Source organism: Rana temporaria, chromosome 11 (assembly GCF_905171775.1).
Source record: "Rana temporaria chromosome 11, aRanTem1.1, whole genome shotgun sequence".
Classification (NCBI taxonomy): domain Eukaryota; kingdom Metazoa; phylum Chordata; class Amphibia; order Anura; family Ranidae; genus Rana; species Rana temporaria.
The window spans coordinates 117,151,886-117,167,139 of NC_053499.1; the positions used below are offsets into that span (position 1 = coordinate 117,151,886).

Below are 15,254 nucleotides of genomic sequence, written 5' to 3' on the forward strand. Positions count from 1 at the left end.
GGAGAGGGAGCTTGGGGAGGTGCTCTCGGAGGAGGAGTGGGGAGCGGTTTGGAGACAGGCGGCCAAAAGCTCTATCTGTACCCTTTATAAGGAGAATGCATACAAAGTGCTGTTTTTTTGGTACCTGACCCCGGACGTTCTCCACAAGATCTACCCTTCCACCTCTGACCGGTGCTGGCGATGTAACCAAGCGAGGGGCACATTGTTTCACATATATTGGGCCTGCCCCTTGATTGTCCCGTTTTGGACTCAGACACGAGAGCTCCTGACCCGCCTCCTGGAGGTGCCCATACCCCTCTCCCCGAAGCTATTCCTTTTGGGCCTGTCCCAACCTCGCATAGCCAAACCTTATAAAAAGCTGTTAAGACACATTATCACGGCGGCAAAGTGCTTGATAGCACTAAACTGGAAGAAACCGATGCCCCCAACCCAAGAGGCCCTCTACGTTAGGGTCAAGGATGTAGAACTCATGGAAAAAATGACGGCTAGGATCCGGGACAGACTAGAGGATCATGACCTTGTCTGGGAGAGGTGGCATGTGAGGGAGGACCCGCCGTGAGCCGACGACAGACCACCGAGGTATGCTACAACACCCACCCCTCTTGCCTGCTTTCCCCTCTCCTCTCTCCCTTTTTCTATCCTCTCCTTTTTCTTTTTCTCTCTTCCTTTTCTCTCCCTCTCCACTTGCCTCTCCCACTCACCCATCCCCCCCTTCCCGCCCCACCTCCTCTTTCCTTTCTCTCTTTTGTTTGAATCCTGTTATTTTATAAGCTACTGATAACATAAGTACAAATAACTATGAAACCACTGTGTAAGCACATTAAGCTGGAATTGTGTACCTCTTCTCTTCTCTTACACCAGATATGTTGCCATATTTTGTACTGCCCTTTTTTCAAAAATAAAAAACTGTTATTGGAAAAAAAAAAAAAAAAAAAAAAATGTTTTTTTAAATCTGTCCCTTTAAGAAAAAAAAAACAAAAAAAGGGCCTTATGTGCACTGTGTCCGCACGCCGGACGCCAGGCACAGTGCTGTAGGAGTAGCGCCACGTCTGTGCAATCATTGTCACCAAAAATATGCCTTTGTGGCGTTCTCCATCGCGCCACTTGCTTCCGGCGCGATGGAGTGTATTGTTATGGCCGGGCGGGTGCATACACTTTCTGTGTGCACCCGCCCGTCTCTGTGCTCGTTCCGACGTCAGTTTTTTTCTTATTCGGCGGCCGCCTCCCTCCCCCCCCCCCCCCCGCTTATTCAAAATCGTTTTATTTTTTTATATTCGGCCGGCATCCCCCCCACCCCCCGCTTATTTAAAAAAATATATCAGGCGGCTGGCATCCACCATCCACACCCCCCTGCTTAATCCAATTTTTTTTTTATATATTTTTTTAAATATTTTTTTATATTTAATATTTAATATTCAGCGAAAATAATGCCAGGCAACTACCCCCCCCCAAATCAATGTTTTTTTTTAGATTTAATATTAGTTAAATATATTAAGCTTATTAACAGTTTATTTTTTATATTTGATTCAATTTAGCAATAAGTATAAAAAAAGTTTTTTTTTTAATAACTGGGGGGGTGGTCTGGTGGGGTAGTGTTACCGGCCGCTATTTGTGCTGTAATGAATTTTTACATAGAAAAGAAATGTTGTTAATAAGTGTGTAAATGAATTATAAAAAAAGTTTTTTTCAATAAAAACTTTTTTTTATAATTCATTTACCCACTTATTAACAACATTTCTTTTCTATGTAAAAATTCATTACAGCACAAATAGCGTCCGGTAACACTACCCCACCAGACCACCCCCCCAGTTATTAAAAAAAAAACTTTTTTTATACTTAATGTGCAGGGAAAATATCGGCCGTCAACACCACACCACCCCATGCTTGCAAATTGTCCTGCGACTTGGGACTGGAAAGTTGCAGGATAAGTTGGACCCGATGATTTCCAATGAGAACTGTTCATATCTGTGCAACTTTAAAGTAGTCCCTGCATTACTTTTGTCCCACTTTGATGTGACTTGAGGTCCATAGACCTCCAGAATACATAGGCATTGCTTCAAGTCGCTGCAAAATCGCACCAAAAAATTGTGGCAGAATCTTGCGACTTTCAGGCTAATGCAGTCTGAAAGTTGCACAATTCTACTGCAATTTTGATGTGACTTAAAGCAATGCCTGTGTATTCTGGAGGTCTATGGACCTCAAGTTGCATCAATGTGGGACCAAAGTAATGCAGGGACTACTTTGAAGTCGCACAGATATGAACGGTTCTCATTGGAAATCATGGGGTATGACTTGTCATGCAACATTTAAGTCCCAAGTCGCAGGACAAGTAATTCCTGCAGTCTCTGGTAATCTTGTGCAGTATGTCCGCAGTCTCTGGTAATCTTGTGTAGTATGTCCGCAGTCTCTGGTAATCTTGTGTAGTATGTCCGCAGTCTCTGGTAATCTTGTGTAGTATGTCCGCAGTCTCTGGTAATCTTTTGCAGTATGTCTGCAGTCTCTGGTAATCTCCTGCAGTATGTCCGCAGTCTCTGGTAATCTTCTGCAGTATGTCCCCAGTCTCTGGTAATCTTGTGCAGTATGTCCGCAGTCTCTGGTAATCCTGTGCAGTATGTCCGCAGTTTCTGATAATCTCCTGCAGTATGTCCGCAGTCTCTGGTAATCTTGTGCAGTATGTCCGCAGTCTCTGGTAATCTTGTGCAGTATGTCCGCAGTCTCTGGTAATCTCCTGCCCATTTCGAGTCCTTCATTACTAACAGTGTCATATTTTAGTTTGTTTGCACCGATCTGTAAGGCTGCGCTATATACCATGATTTGTGATGCTGGGGCTATATACTCTGTGCTGTGACGCTGAGCTGTATACTCCTGACATTGAGTGGAAGCAAGTGTAATACAGGGGACGGAGTGGTGGATTCTATAAGGGGTGTGGCTTATGAGAAGTGGGAGGGACCAAATGTGGAAGGGCGGGGTATTGCGCCCCCCCATCCTAAAACTTCACCAGCCGCCACTGACAGGGCTTAAAGTAAACTGCGGTAGGTCCATATTGTTTCTTATCGATCAAGGAGCACAGGAAACAGCCGCTCCGAATTCACCATTGAAATGGGTAACGGAATTTAAATACCTGGGTATAATAATATCTAGACAGGTTGAGGATTTTCGAAAGCTGAATTTAGATCTAGTGATACAGGAGTTTGGGAAGAGACTAAAGATATGGGTGACGCTGCCTTTGTCACTATTGGGACATGTAAATCTGGTAAAGATGAAGATTCTTCCTAAGTTCTTGTATATATTCAGAAATTCTCCACAGTGGGTGCCAAAAAGTTTCTTTACACAGCTACATGTAATGCTCTCTACATTTATATGGGCAAATAAACCAGCCAGAATTAAATTAAGTACATTTAAGAGACCAGAGGCGCAAGGAGGGTTGGCCTTTCCAGATTTTCACAAATATTACTGTAGCACTACCCCCGCAGGAGCCGCTGGATAGAACAGGAATGGCGTGTTACCTCTGTGAGCGTCTAGAGGTGGTGATGATGATGAGACGATGAGAGCAATAACGGAATGTCCAAACAGCAGGGTGTCGTTTTCTGTGCTTTTATTCTTGCCCAACACGGCAAACAGTGAACTTGAGGTAAATAGAGAAAGATGTGTGAAAAGGAAGATTGCAGATTCAGGCCTTGAACGAACAGGAGCAGTCCTGCTTCTAGTGACCCTTTTGCTTCGTCGCCACCCCAGCTGGAGTGATTATAGTGTACCTGGACAGGCCTCTCACACCGACCGGGCAGCCAGGGTATCACTCGGAACCTTGAGAAGGAACAAGTCTCTGCCACAGACTTGGCCGAAATGAATATAGGAGTGGAACCCCTGCCACTGGCCCTTACTCTAGACCAGGGGTCTCCAAACTTTCGAAACAAAGGGCCAGTTTATGGTCCTTCAGACATAAGGTGGGCCGGACTTTGGTCATTGGGTGTAGAAAAGGTCTCGATGTCAGTGGAAAAAAACAACGGCCCATCTTTGGTGTAAGTGAAAAGAATTGTGCCCCATCGTTGGTGTTGTTGGGAAGGAATTGTGCCCCATCGTTGCCATCATTGGGAGAGTTTGTGCCCCTTCATTGGTGTCAGTGGGGGGAATTATGCCCCACTGTTAAATATCAGTGGATGAAATAGTGCTCCAAGGGCCAGATAAAAGCAAGCAAAGGGCCACATCTGGCCCCCGGGCCGCAGTTTGGAGACCACTGCTCTAGACCATAGATAATGGAGTCCTTCTCAATGATAATGGTGCCTGAATCTCCCAGAGGTAGCTTATAGTTTTCAGGTCACCAACTGACAGGTTGCCAAAAGACAAACTCCCAATGTCCGGTCACCTTGATCCCGATGGATTGTCCAGTCCCTATTGGATTGCCTGCCTCCGGGCTCTCCTCAGACTGACTCCCCACCGAACAGCATAACTCGCTTGGGATCTTCCTCAGAAATTTGGGAACCCAGTAAGTCACTGGGGTCCTGCCATAGCTTCAGTTGTTCCGGGCCATCATGACCCCGGAACCTAAGACATCTCGCAGCATGTGCGCCCCGGCCTGGTAGGCCATATCGCCGGGGCCCGTGATGTGCGCACACCCTGAAGGTGGGTGCCGCACCACGAACCAAGCAGGAACTCCCTTCAAAAATGGCGTCTGCCCTAGAATTATCCTCCCCCAGCATGCCCTGCAAGGGAGAAACTCCTCTGATTGGCTGCTGGCAGAAAGGCGCCTCCACCTGGACCCCTCTGGCGCCACCTATCACTCAGAGATGGAAAGGCATCTCTGGAACACAGAACAAAACCACAGGGCGGCCCAGAACTGGCAGAGACCCAATTTACACAGATTAACCGGATGAGAGCAAAGTAACTCTCTCATCCCCCTTCTAAATTTAACATAGCACCTGGACTGAAAGTACACAGGCGCTACATTACATAGCTACACAATTAGTGACAGCAGGGAGATGGTTAAACCCGGATGGGTATGATTCGGCTACCATGTTGGAAGCAGCAGCGGTCCAATCAGTGGAGGCACTGCAGGGATTGCTGTATAGAGGGATAAAAACAAGGCAAGATTTAACCCCTGCAATGAGAACAACAGTTAAAATATGGAAAGAGAAGGATACTCCAAAACCAACCTATCCCCAAATTCCCCACTGTGGAGAAATCCTGAACTACCACATCTGAATTCGATTCAGGATCCAGGTGCATGGACTAGATACGGGGTAAACAAACTGTCGCAAGTATTACAGGGGGGAAAAGTTTCTCTCATATGTAGAAATGAGGCAGCTTTGGAATATCCCCGAGAGTTATGCGTTTAGGTATAGGCAGTTTATCCATGCCTTATTAGCTCAGTTTCAGGAGGGGACAGCGCGATTAACGGAATCAGATTTGGAGCAAATGGTAAAAAGTGGAAAAAAGACAGCCTCAATTTTCTATGTGCACTTATTGGGGTCTACATCGTCAGATATGAGTAAATTAAGTGAAAAATGGAAGAGAGATGTTCCAAATTTGATGGCGAGGTGGGAGGACATTTGGCACCTTTCGGAAGGGGGAGCAGATACCTGTCAAACACAGGTACCCAATCCCACTTCCGTGTAAGGGTGCCGCAGGAACCTACATAATTTACGCCCCTCCTCCTTCCCCCTGCTGCCTTCTGGGAGACACTTGCAGGTCCCAGGAGACAGCGGGACCATTCAGAAAGCGCAGCATGACTCGCTTCACTTCCTGTTTCCCTTAGTAAGGATGTTGGCTCCTGCACCCTCGGCTTTGGGTGCTGACATCGCGGGTTACCTGGACAGGTAAGGCCTTGTACACACGATCAGTCCAAACTGATGAAAACGGACTGAAGTTCAGTTTCATCAGTCCAAACCGACCGTGTGTATGGCCCATCGGACTGTTGTCCTTCAGTCCAAAGTTTTAGGCCTTGTACACACGATCAGTCCAAACTGATGAAAACAGACTGAAGTCTGATGGTCTGATGGTCTGATGTGCCTACACATCATCAGTTCAAAATCCGATCGAGTCCAACGCGGTGACGTAAAAAACACAACGACATGCTAAAAAAACGAAGCTCAATGCTTCCAAGCATGCGTCGACTTGATTCTGAGCATGTGCGGGTTTTGAACCGATGCTTTTGCGTACTAATCATCGGTTTTGACTGATCGGTCATCAGTCCATCAGTCCAATTTTAAAGCAAGTTTTAAAACTTTGGTCTGAAGGACAAAAGTCTGATGGGCCATACACACGGTAGGTTTGGACTGATGAAACTGAACTTCAGTCCGTTTTCATCAGTTTGGACTGATCGTGTGTACAGGGCCTCAGAACTTGCTTTAAAATCGGACTGATAGACGCCTGACCGATCGGTCAAGACCGATGGTTAGTACACAAAAGCATTGGTTCAAAACCCGCGCATGCTCAGAATCAAGTCGACGCATGCTTGGAAGCATTGAACTTCGGTTTTTCAGCACGTCGTTGTGTTTTACGACACCGCGTTCTGACACGATCGTTTTTTTAAATGATGGTGTGTACGCACATCAGACCATAAGACCATCAGTCCGTTTTCATCAGTTTGGACTGATCGTGTGTATAAGGGCTAAGTGTCCTTATATTAAAAGTCAGCAGCTACAGTATTTGTAGTATTTTGTAATTTTTTTAATACAGGCTGAAACTCCTCTTTAACACCATCCGCCCTTTTTTTTTTCTCCTCCCCCTATACTCTTCTGCACTTCCTTCTTTCTTTACTGATCTGTTGAGCTTCCTATGAATCCTTTTTGATGTCAGGTTGCACAATAATGCTCCCTGAGGATTTGCAGTTCCCACCCACTGGATACGCCCCTTTCTTTGAGTATTTGCTGAGAGCAGCATGATTTTAGCCAGGGGTGAGGTAGAGCCTGTTTTCTCAAGACTCAGCGATTTTCTCCCATTGCATAGTATCATGTCTCCCTTCTAGAAATTTGCACTATGTTCTATACTGTGGTTCCATATATTTTTTCTCCGTGTAACTGACATCCCTGTCTTTTTCTGTGTTATATACTTGTGAAACATTTAAAGGAAGAATTAAAAAAAAAATGCAATACTGTATGTTTCTAAAAAAATATTTATGCAGATACTGTATTCAACAAAATATTTTCTGGGTCTTTATAGCATTACCAAAATGGAATAATTCATCCTGCAAACTGCCGGCCATCAATTGACCATATGGTTTTACTAGTTGGATATGCAAAATGTACAGGTAAATCTTAAAATATGTCCTGCTTTTTTCTTAAATTTGTATATTGTAATTTATTTGTAAAAAACAAAATAGAAAAGATGTATTGAAAGGTCATCTTCTACTTTTCAATATAACCTCTGCCTGATCGTCTGATTTTGCATTTGCTTTAATAATATTGCACACATTTTAATTGCTCATTAAAACCCCCTCTAAATGTGTGATATGATAATGTAATAGTGTATTTCAATGGCTCAATAATACTGTATATAATAACTAAACATGTGGCAAGTTAAGCCAAATTAAGTATCTTATCTACAGTCAATAATTTCTCACGGTTACATAGTTACATCATTCAGTTGAAAAAATACACTAGTCCATCTAGTTCAACCAATAGAAAAAAAAATTACTAATAGAAAATCTCCATATACTCAATCCTATATCCAGTTATTCCAGAGGCAAAAAAACAAAAACAATAAAGCATGATCTAATTTACTCCAGTGTGGGGAAAAAATGTTCCTGATCCCCAGGAGGCAATTGGATATTCCCTAGATCAACTACCCCTGGTGTTATTACCTCTAAATCAGGGGTGCCCAACCTTTTGAAGAGCGAGGGCCACTTAAGCGACTTGGTAAACAATCACGGGCCACAATGAGCAGAGCGGGCAGATGACAGGTCCGCGTCCACTCTGCATATGCAAAGCCGACACAGACACAGCCCGCTCTACTCTATGGGCCCTCTGATCCGATCAAATGGAAAGGGATGGATTCAGTTTTTTTAGCAGATCGAATTGGAGGTAGGCGGGTATAGAGGTGAATGGAGGGTCTGACAGATTATGTTAACCACTTAAGCCCCGGACCATTATGTAGATTAAGGACCTTGCCCCTTTTTGCGGTTCGCAACTGCGTCGCTTTAATTGACAATTGCGCGGTCGTGCAACGTGGCTCCCAAACAAAATTGACGTCCTTTTTCCCCACAAATAGAGCTTTCTTTTGTTGGCATTTGATCACCTCTGCGGTTTTATTTTTTGCGTTATAAACAAAAATAGAGCGACAACTTTGAAAAAAATTCAATATTTGTTACTTTTTGCTATAATAAATATCCCCCAAAAATATATAAAAAAACATAATTTTTCCTCAGTTTAGGCCGATACATATTGTTCTACATGTTTTTGGTAAAAAAAAATCGCAATAAACGTTTATCGATTGGTTTATAGCATTTACAAAATATGGCATAGTTTTATTGCATTTTTATTAATATTTTTTTTTTTACTAGTAATGGCGGCGATCAGAGATTTTTTTCGTGACTGCAACATTATGGCGGACACATCGAACAATTTTGACACATTTTTGGGACCATTGTCATTTTCACAGACAATTGCAGTTTAGGAGTTAACCACTAGGGGGCGCTGTAGGGGTTAAGTGTGACCTCATCTGTGTTTCTAACTGTAGGGGGGCGGTGCTGGACGTGTGACGTCAGTGATCGTCTTTCCCTATAACAGGGAACAGACGATCAGTGTCACTGCCACAGTGAAGAACGGGGAAGGTGTGACCGATTGCGGGACACCAGCGGCGATCGGGTCCGCGGGTCCTGCGGGCGCGGTCATGGAGCTTCAGACCGCTCGCGACCCCACAGCTGGGCTTAAAGAGACACGTACAGGTACGTGATTGTGCCCAGCCGTGCCATTCTGCCGACGTATATCGGCGTGAAAGGGTCCTTAAGTGGTTAAAGGGGCCTAAGGCTACTTTTTACACTGATGGTCTGCAGTCTACCCACACCGTGGGTGCAGCACAGTGCACCTGTGGCTTTCCTGCAGGTTAGCTGTACTTTGCCATAGAATTCTATTATATCCTGCAGGTGTGGTGCACTTTCTGAAAGTGCACCAAACCCAAAGGTTTAACCACAATGGTGTGTAGGCAAACTGCAATCTGGGCTTGCCAGCCCACCATCCCAGAGCAGGAGGTCGCGGGCCACATAGGAGGGTTCCGCGGGCCACATGTGGCCCCGGGGCCACTGGTTGGGCATCCAGCTCTTTTTTTTAACATTCTACAGAGCTGGTGAGAAATAGTTTCTTGAGTGAGTCTATTCCACATTTTTACAGCTCTCACTGTGAGGAAGCCTTTCCGTATGTGAAGGTTAAGTCTGTTTTCCTTCAGACATAAAGAGTACCCCTAGTCCTCTGTAATGACCTAAAAGTGAATAACTCTACACCAAGTTCACTATATGGACCTATTATTCATGCATACATGGCGAATAGCGTTGGGAGAACAGTTTGAGTCTAGCAAAATTTCGCCCAAACACTGGCTGTTCGCTTATTCGGTGAACCCCTGAATTGTCAGGGCGTTCGACCGTCTGTTCAGCCCGCCGAACACCCCACAATGAACTGCACACCGCAAAGTGCATTCTAAGCCCTGATTTGCTGAAGCAATGAAGGCTTTACCCAATCAGGACATAACGCACTGTTGGAGCCATGAATGGAGAAAATAATGATGACTGTGCCCAATCATGGCTCATTGCTCATAGAACCACCACTCAACTATAAAAGGTTCCTTCCCAGAAAAGCCATTTGCAGTGTGATGTTGGAGTGGAGTAAGATATAACAGAGCTCTGTTTATTGCTACAAGCAAGTTAGTGTGTTATTGTGATTCTACTGTGAGTGTTAATGTAGTGTGAATATAGCGATAGTGTAGTGCGACCTTCCTTTTTTACTTTAGTGTCAGTGGAGTGAGTCAGGGCAGTTTTACTGCAGTATATTGAAGTGTGTTTGGGCAGTTTTACAGCAATATATAGTAGGGCGTCAGTGCACATTTACTGCAGTATATTATAGTGCGTCAGTGCAGTTTTACAGCATTATATTGTAGTGCGTCAGTTAACTTTTACTGCATTATATTGTAATGCATCAATGCCCTTTTACTGCAGAATATTGTAGTGCGTCAGTGCACTTTTACAGCAGTATATTGTAGTACATCGTTGCAATTTTACAGCAGTATATTGTAGTGTGTCAGTGCACTTTCACAGCAGTATATTGTAGTGCGTCAGTGCACTTTAAAGCAGTATATTGTAGTGCGTCAGTGCACTTTTACAGCATTATATTATAGTGCGTCAGTGCCCTTTTACTGCAGTATATGGTAGTGTGTCAGGGCATTTATACTGCATTATATTGTAGTGTGTCAGTTAACTTTTACTGCATTATATTGTAATGCATCAGTGCACTTTTACTGCAGAATATTGTAGTGCATCAGTGCACTTTACTGCATTATATTGTAGCGCGTCAGTGCACTTTTACCATATTATATTGTAGTGCGTCAGTGCACTTTTACTGTAGTATATTGTAGTGCATCAGTGCACTTTTATCCTGCGTTATATTGTAGTGCATCAGTGCACTTTTACCGGATTATATTGCAGTGCGCCAGTGCAATTTTACAGCAGTATATTTTAGTGCTTCAGTGCACTTTTACTGCAGTATATTGTAGTGCATCAGTGCACTTTTCTCCTGCGTTTTATTGTAGTGCATCAGTGCACTTTTACCGGATTATATTGCAGTGCGTCAGTGCCATTTTACAGCAGTATATTTTAGTGCTTCAATGCACTTTTACTGCAGTATATTGTAGTGCGTCAGTGGACTTTTACTATATTATATTGTAGTGTGTCAGCGCAGTTTTACTGCAGTATATTGTAGTGCGTCATTGCAGTTTTACTGCAGTATATTGTAGTGTGTCAGTGGAGTGTGTCTGTGTAGTGCACAGCATTACATAACATTTAGTGCTGTATACCGTGCTGTACACCCCCTTTTTTTGGTTGCTGTGTGTTATCTGTCAGTGGCAGTCCTCAAGTTAAAGTACCAAGCACCAATTTCCATGGAATAAAGCGCATCCAATTACTAATTTCCCCGTCTCTATTACATGGTCCGTCCTCAGGCAGGGCTCTATTTTCTTTGTTAAGCAATGTTGCCCTTGCTCTCCAGCCACAGCATACAAAGGAGGTGGTAGCTTAGCCCAGGGTGCGGTCCCACTGACTGTATCCCCTCAGCCTGCACCAAGCAATTCAATTTTGTCTGCCTAGTCTAAGGAGAAGACATGGCTCCCTTCAGGCCCATGGCTTGGAGGCTTTTAGTTTGGATTCATTTTTTGGATTTTGTATTCATTTATTTATTTAAGTTTTTCCTGCGATCTTCAATCAACTGCCGACTGGGCGACAGGCTGGATCCCAGATCCTTGTATTCTTCCCAGTTTCGGCCATCGAGCGTGTGCCGACCTTAGCTGCGCGCTAGGTCTTCCACGACATACCCGTCGCTCTACGGGTGGCCAGGGGAGCTATACGCTCCAGGGCTTGCATCGGACCGGTCTACAGGGCCGAGTTGCAGTAGCCTGGCCGACAGCCACCTCCGTTAACATGCGGTAGATGTGCTTCGATCAACTGCTGACTGGGCGACAGGCTGGATCCCAGATCCTTGTATTCTTCCCAGTTTCGGCCATCGAGCGTGTGCCGACCATAGCTGCGCACTGGGTCGTCCATGACATGCTCTACGGGTGTCCGGTGAGCTTTACGCTCCAGGGCCGAGTCGCAGTAGCCTGGCCGACAGTTATCTCCGTTACCATGCGGAAGATGCACTGTCCAGGATGCTTCCAGCATAAACCCACAGGAAGGGTAAGTAGCTACTACATTGCTTTAGCAAGAAGACAGCTGGGCATCCTTGGAGAGGTGAGTAAAGGGCCTTATCCCCCTTTTCCCCTCCCCCTCCTCCTCCTAGGCTCTCTGAGCTAGCTGCTGGTCAGCAGGGGTTCCTCTGGGGAGCTTCACTTGGGGAACCAGAAGTCACAAAATCAGTGTTTACCTTCATAAGAGATTCTGTTTACCTGTGTGTCCTGCTCCATGCTGTCGGCGGCCATGTTTGGTGTATCCATGCTGTATTTCTTTACTTGCACGATGTATAAAGCCGCATAAGAGATTCTGTTTTTCTGTGTGTCTTGCTCCATGCTGTCGGCGGCCATGTTTGATGTGTCCATGCTGTATTTCTTTTCTCACTGGCGGCCATCTTCTGTAAACCGCATTTTTCTGGTGATTTCTGCTGAGGTGTACTGATTGCTGCATTACTCTGCTGCACCGTGGTTTTCTGCCCTGTTGGCCTCTTGTGTCAGATCAGCGGCCTTTGTACCATGGATCAGACCATTTAAACAAAAAAAAAATGGCAGATGAACAGATACACGCTGCGACTGAGCAGTCTGAAAGACTGACAAAAATTCGCAGCCCCACAAACAGCCTTCGATCCCAGCTTTGGAGAGCACAGATCGACAGACACACTCTGCAGGCAGCAGTTATGCTAGCTAAACCATCTATTACGGTTCCTGGGTGGTGAGTCCTCTGGGGGGGGAACCCCTCGTCTCTGCTGCAGCCAGGAGTGGTGGGTTATTTGTTTGGGGGTCCCTGTGTCAGGTGTGTGGACAGCATGGTGTCAGAAGCAGACGGTTTTTCCCCCCGAGACACCTGAGCTGGCAATTGATGCCCCTGCACCCGATTTATCGGTGGACGCTAGGCGGCAATCCTAGATGCCTTTGTAGCCAATGTGGAAGCAGCGCGTGGGAGAATAGGGGCTATAAAGTGCCCCCTCCATCCACCATCTGCTGGGGACAACTCAGATGCGTTGCCGGGTCCAGCTAGCACTCATGACCCTGGCCCTGAGGTATCTGAAGATGCGGACCAAGAACCCTCTTGAAGAGAGTTTCTTGAAAAGATGGACCTCACCCCTGATAGTGGACCCTCCTGTGTCCAGATTAAACAAGCTCCACCATACCAGTGGAGGGGGCTCCCGCCTTCAAAGACCCTGCGGACGAGAAGGCTGAGGCATTCACCCGCAACCTGTACACGGTAGTGTGTTGACGGTATGCCCAACCATAGTTGGGGCCCTGGTGTCTCAGACACGCACGGAAGGGGCAAAGATGCTGCTCAATGGGTTACAAGCGTCAGGCTTCCTCGAAAGAGGTAGCCCTAGCTGACCTACTAGTACAAGGCCAAAAATTCATTTCTGAATCAGCCTTGGTCACTATTTCTCTGCTGGCCAGAGCTCAGGTCAGGCGGCGCCATCTACTTTGGTTAAGATTTGGTCCGCCAACCAATCTTCCAAAAATGCCTGATGGACTTGCCCTTTAAGTGCGACAGACTTTTTTTTTTTTTACCACACGCAAGCGTTTTTTTTCGTCCACCCAGTACGGCGGGTAAAAGACCACAGGCAGATAAAGCGTCTGCTCAGGGACTGAGACGTCCCTGGTTTCGTAAACTCAACAAACCTGCAGACCACCGACCGGTGGGTTTGCAAAGTAGTGTCTTCAGGGTACAAGATAGAGCTTCTATCCTGCCCACAAAACAGATTGTATTTTCCCTCCAACCACCAGCTACAACCGACTCGTCAGGAAGCCCTATTTGGGGCAGTTCAAGACCTGCTGAAACGCGGGGTGGTTATTCCTGTCCCAGTACAGGATCAGTTTCAGGGGTTTTACTCCAATCTGTGCATAGTACCAAAGAAGGAGGGCGTTCTCCCAATTCTGGACCTCAGGGCCCTCAAATGCTTCATGTAGGTACAAGATTCTGGATAGAATTGGTTCGCTCTGTCGTCACTGCCCTCCAGCCGGGGGACTTTCTGGCATCCTTGGACATCAGGGATGCCTATTTACATGTCCCCATATGCACAAAGCATCAGAGACTCTGCGCTTTGCGGTCGGGGAAGACCACTATAAAGTTGTGGCTCTCTCTTTTGGCCTGGCATCGGCACCAAGGGTGTTCACCAAGGTGATTGCCCCAATTCTCGCCCTTCTAAGACAACGTGGCATCGCTGTCGTGGGCTACTTGGACGACCTGCTTCTGAGGGCCGCTTCAGCCTCAGAATTAGAGGTGAGCGTGTCTATAACATCAGACCCTCAGACACTTGGGTGGCTACTGAACATTCATAAGTCAGTAATGGTAACGACTCAATGCCTAGTATATCTGGGATTGATTCTGGACTCCTCAGAGGTAAAGGTCTGAAAGACTGACAAAAATTCGCAGCCCCACAAACAGCCTTCGATCCCAGCTTTGGAGAGCACAGATCGACAGACACACTCTGCAGGCAGCAGTTATGCTAGCTAAACCATCTATTACGGTTCCTGGGTGGTGAGTCCTCTGGGGGGGGAACCCCTCGTCTCTGCTGCAGCCAGGAGTGGTGGGTTACTTGTTTGGGGGTCCCTGTGTCAGGTGTGTGGACAGCATGGTGTCAGAAGCAGACGGTTTTTCCCCCCGAGACACCTGAGCTGGCAATTGATGCCCCTGCACCCGATTTATCGGTGGACGCTAGGCGGCAATCCTAGATGCCTTTGTAGCCAATGTGGAAGCAGCGCGTGGGAGAATAGGGGCTATAAAGTGCCCCCTCCATCCACCATCTGCTGGGGACAACTCAGATGCGTTGCCGGGTCCAGCTAGCACTCATGACCCTGGCCCTGAGGTATCTGAAGATGCGGACCAAGAACCCTCTTGAAGAGAGTTTCTTGAAAAGATGGACCTCACCCCTGATAGTGGACCCTCCTGTGTCCAGATTAAACAAGCTCCACCATACCAGTGGAGGGGGCTCCCACCTTCAAAGACCCTGCGGACGAGAAGGCTGAGGCATTCACCCGCAACCTGTACACGGTAGTGTGTTGACGGTATGCCCAACCATAGTTGGGGCCCTGGTGTCTCAGACACGCACGGAAGGGGCAAAGATGCTGCTCAATGGGTTACAAGCATCAGGCTTCCTCGAAAGAGGTAGCCCTAGCTGACCTACTAGTACAAGGCCAAAAATTCATTTCTGAATCAGCCTTGGTCACTATTTCTCTGCTGGCCAGAGCTCAGGTCAGGCGGTGCCGTTACGCCGTCTACTTTGGTTAAGATTTGGTCCGCCAACCAATCTTCCAAAAATGCCTGATGGACTTGCCCTTTAAGTGCGACAGACTTTTTTTTTTTTTTACCACACGCAAGCGTTTTTTTTCGTCCACCCAGTACGGCGAGTAAAAGACCACAGGCAGAT

At 46.3% G+C, this 15,254-nt stretch overlaps 1 protein-coding gene across 1 annotated transcript in view; it reads left to right on the forward strand.

Annotated features, from left to right (window-relative positions):
* LOC120917543 (cathepsin W-like) overlaps window positions 1-15,254 on the forward strand; it is a 68,031-nt gene that overhangs the window by 35,797 nt on the left and 16,980 nt on the right. The window contains exon 9 of the mRNA XM_040328912.1: window positions 7,159-7,246. Coding sequence (XP_040184846.1) covers window positions 7,159-7,246 — 88 coding nt within the window. The remainder of the gene's footprint in view (window positions 1-7,158; window positions 7,247-15,254) is intronic.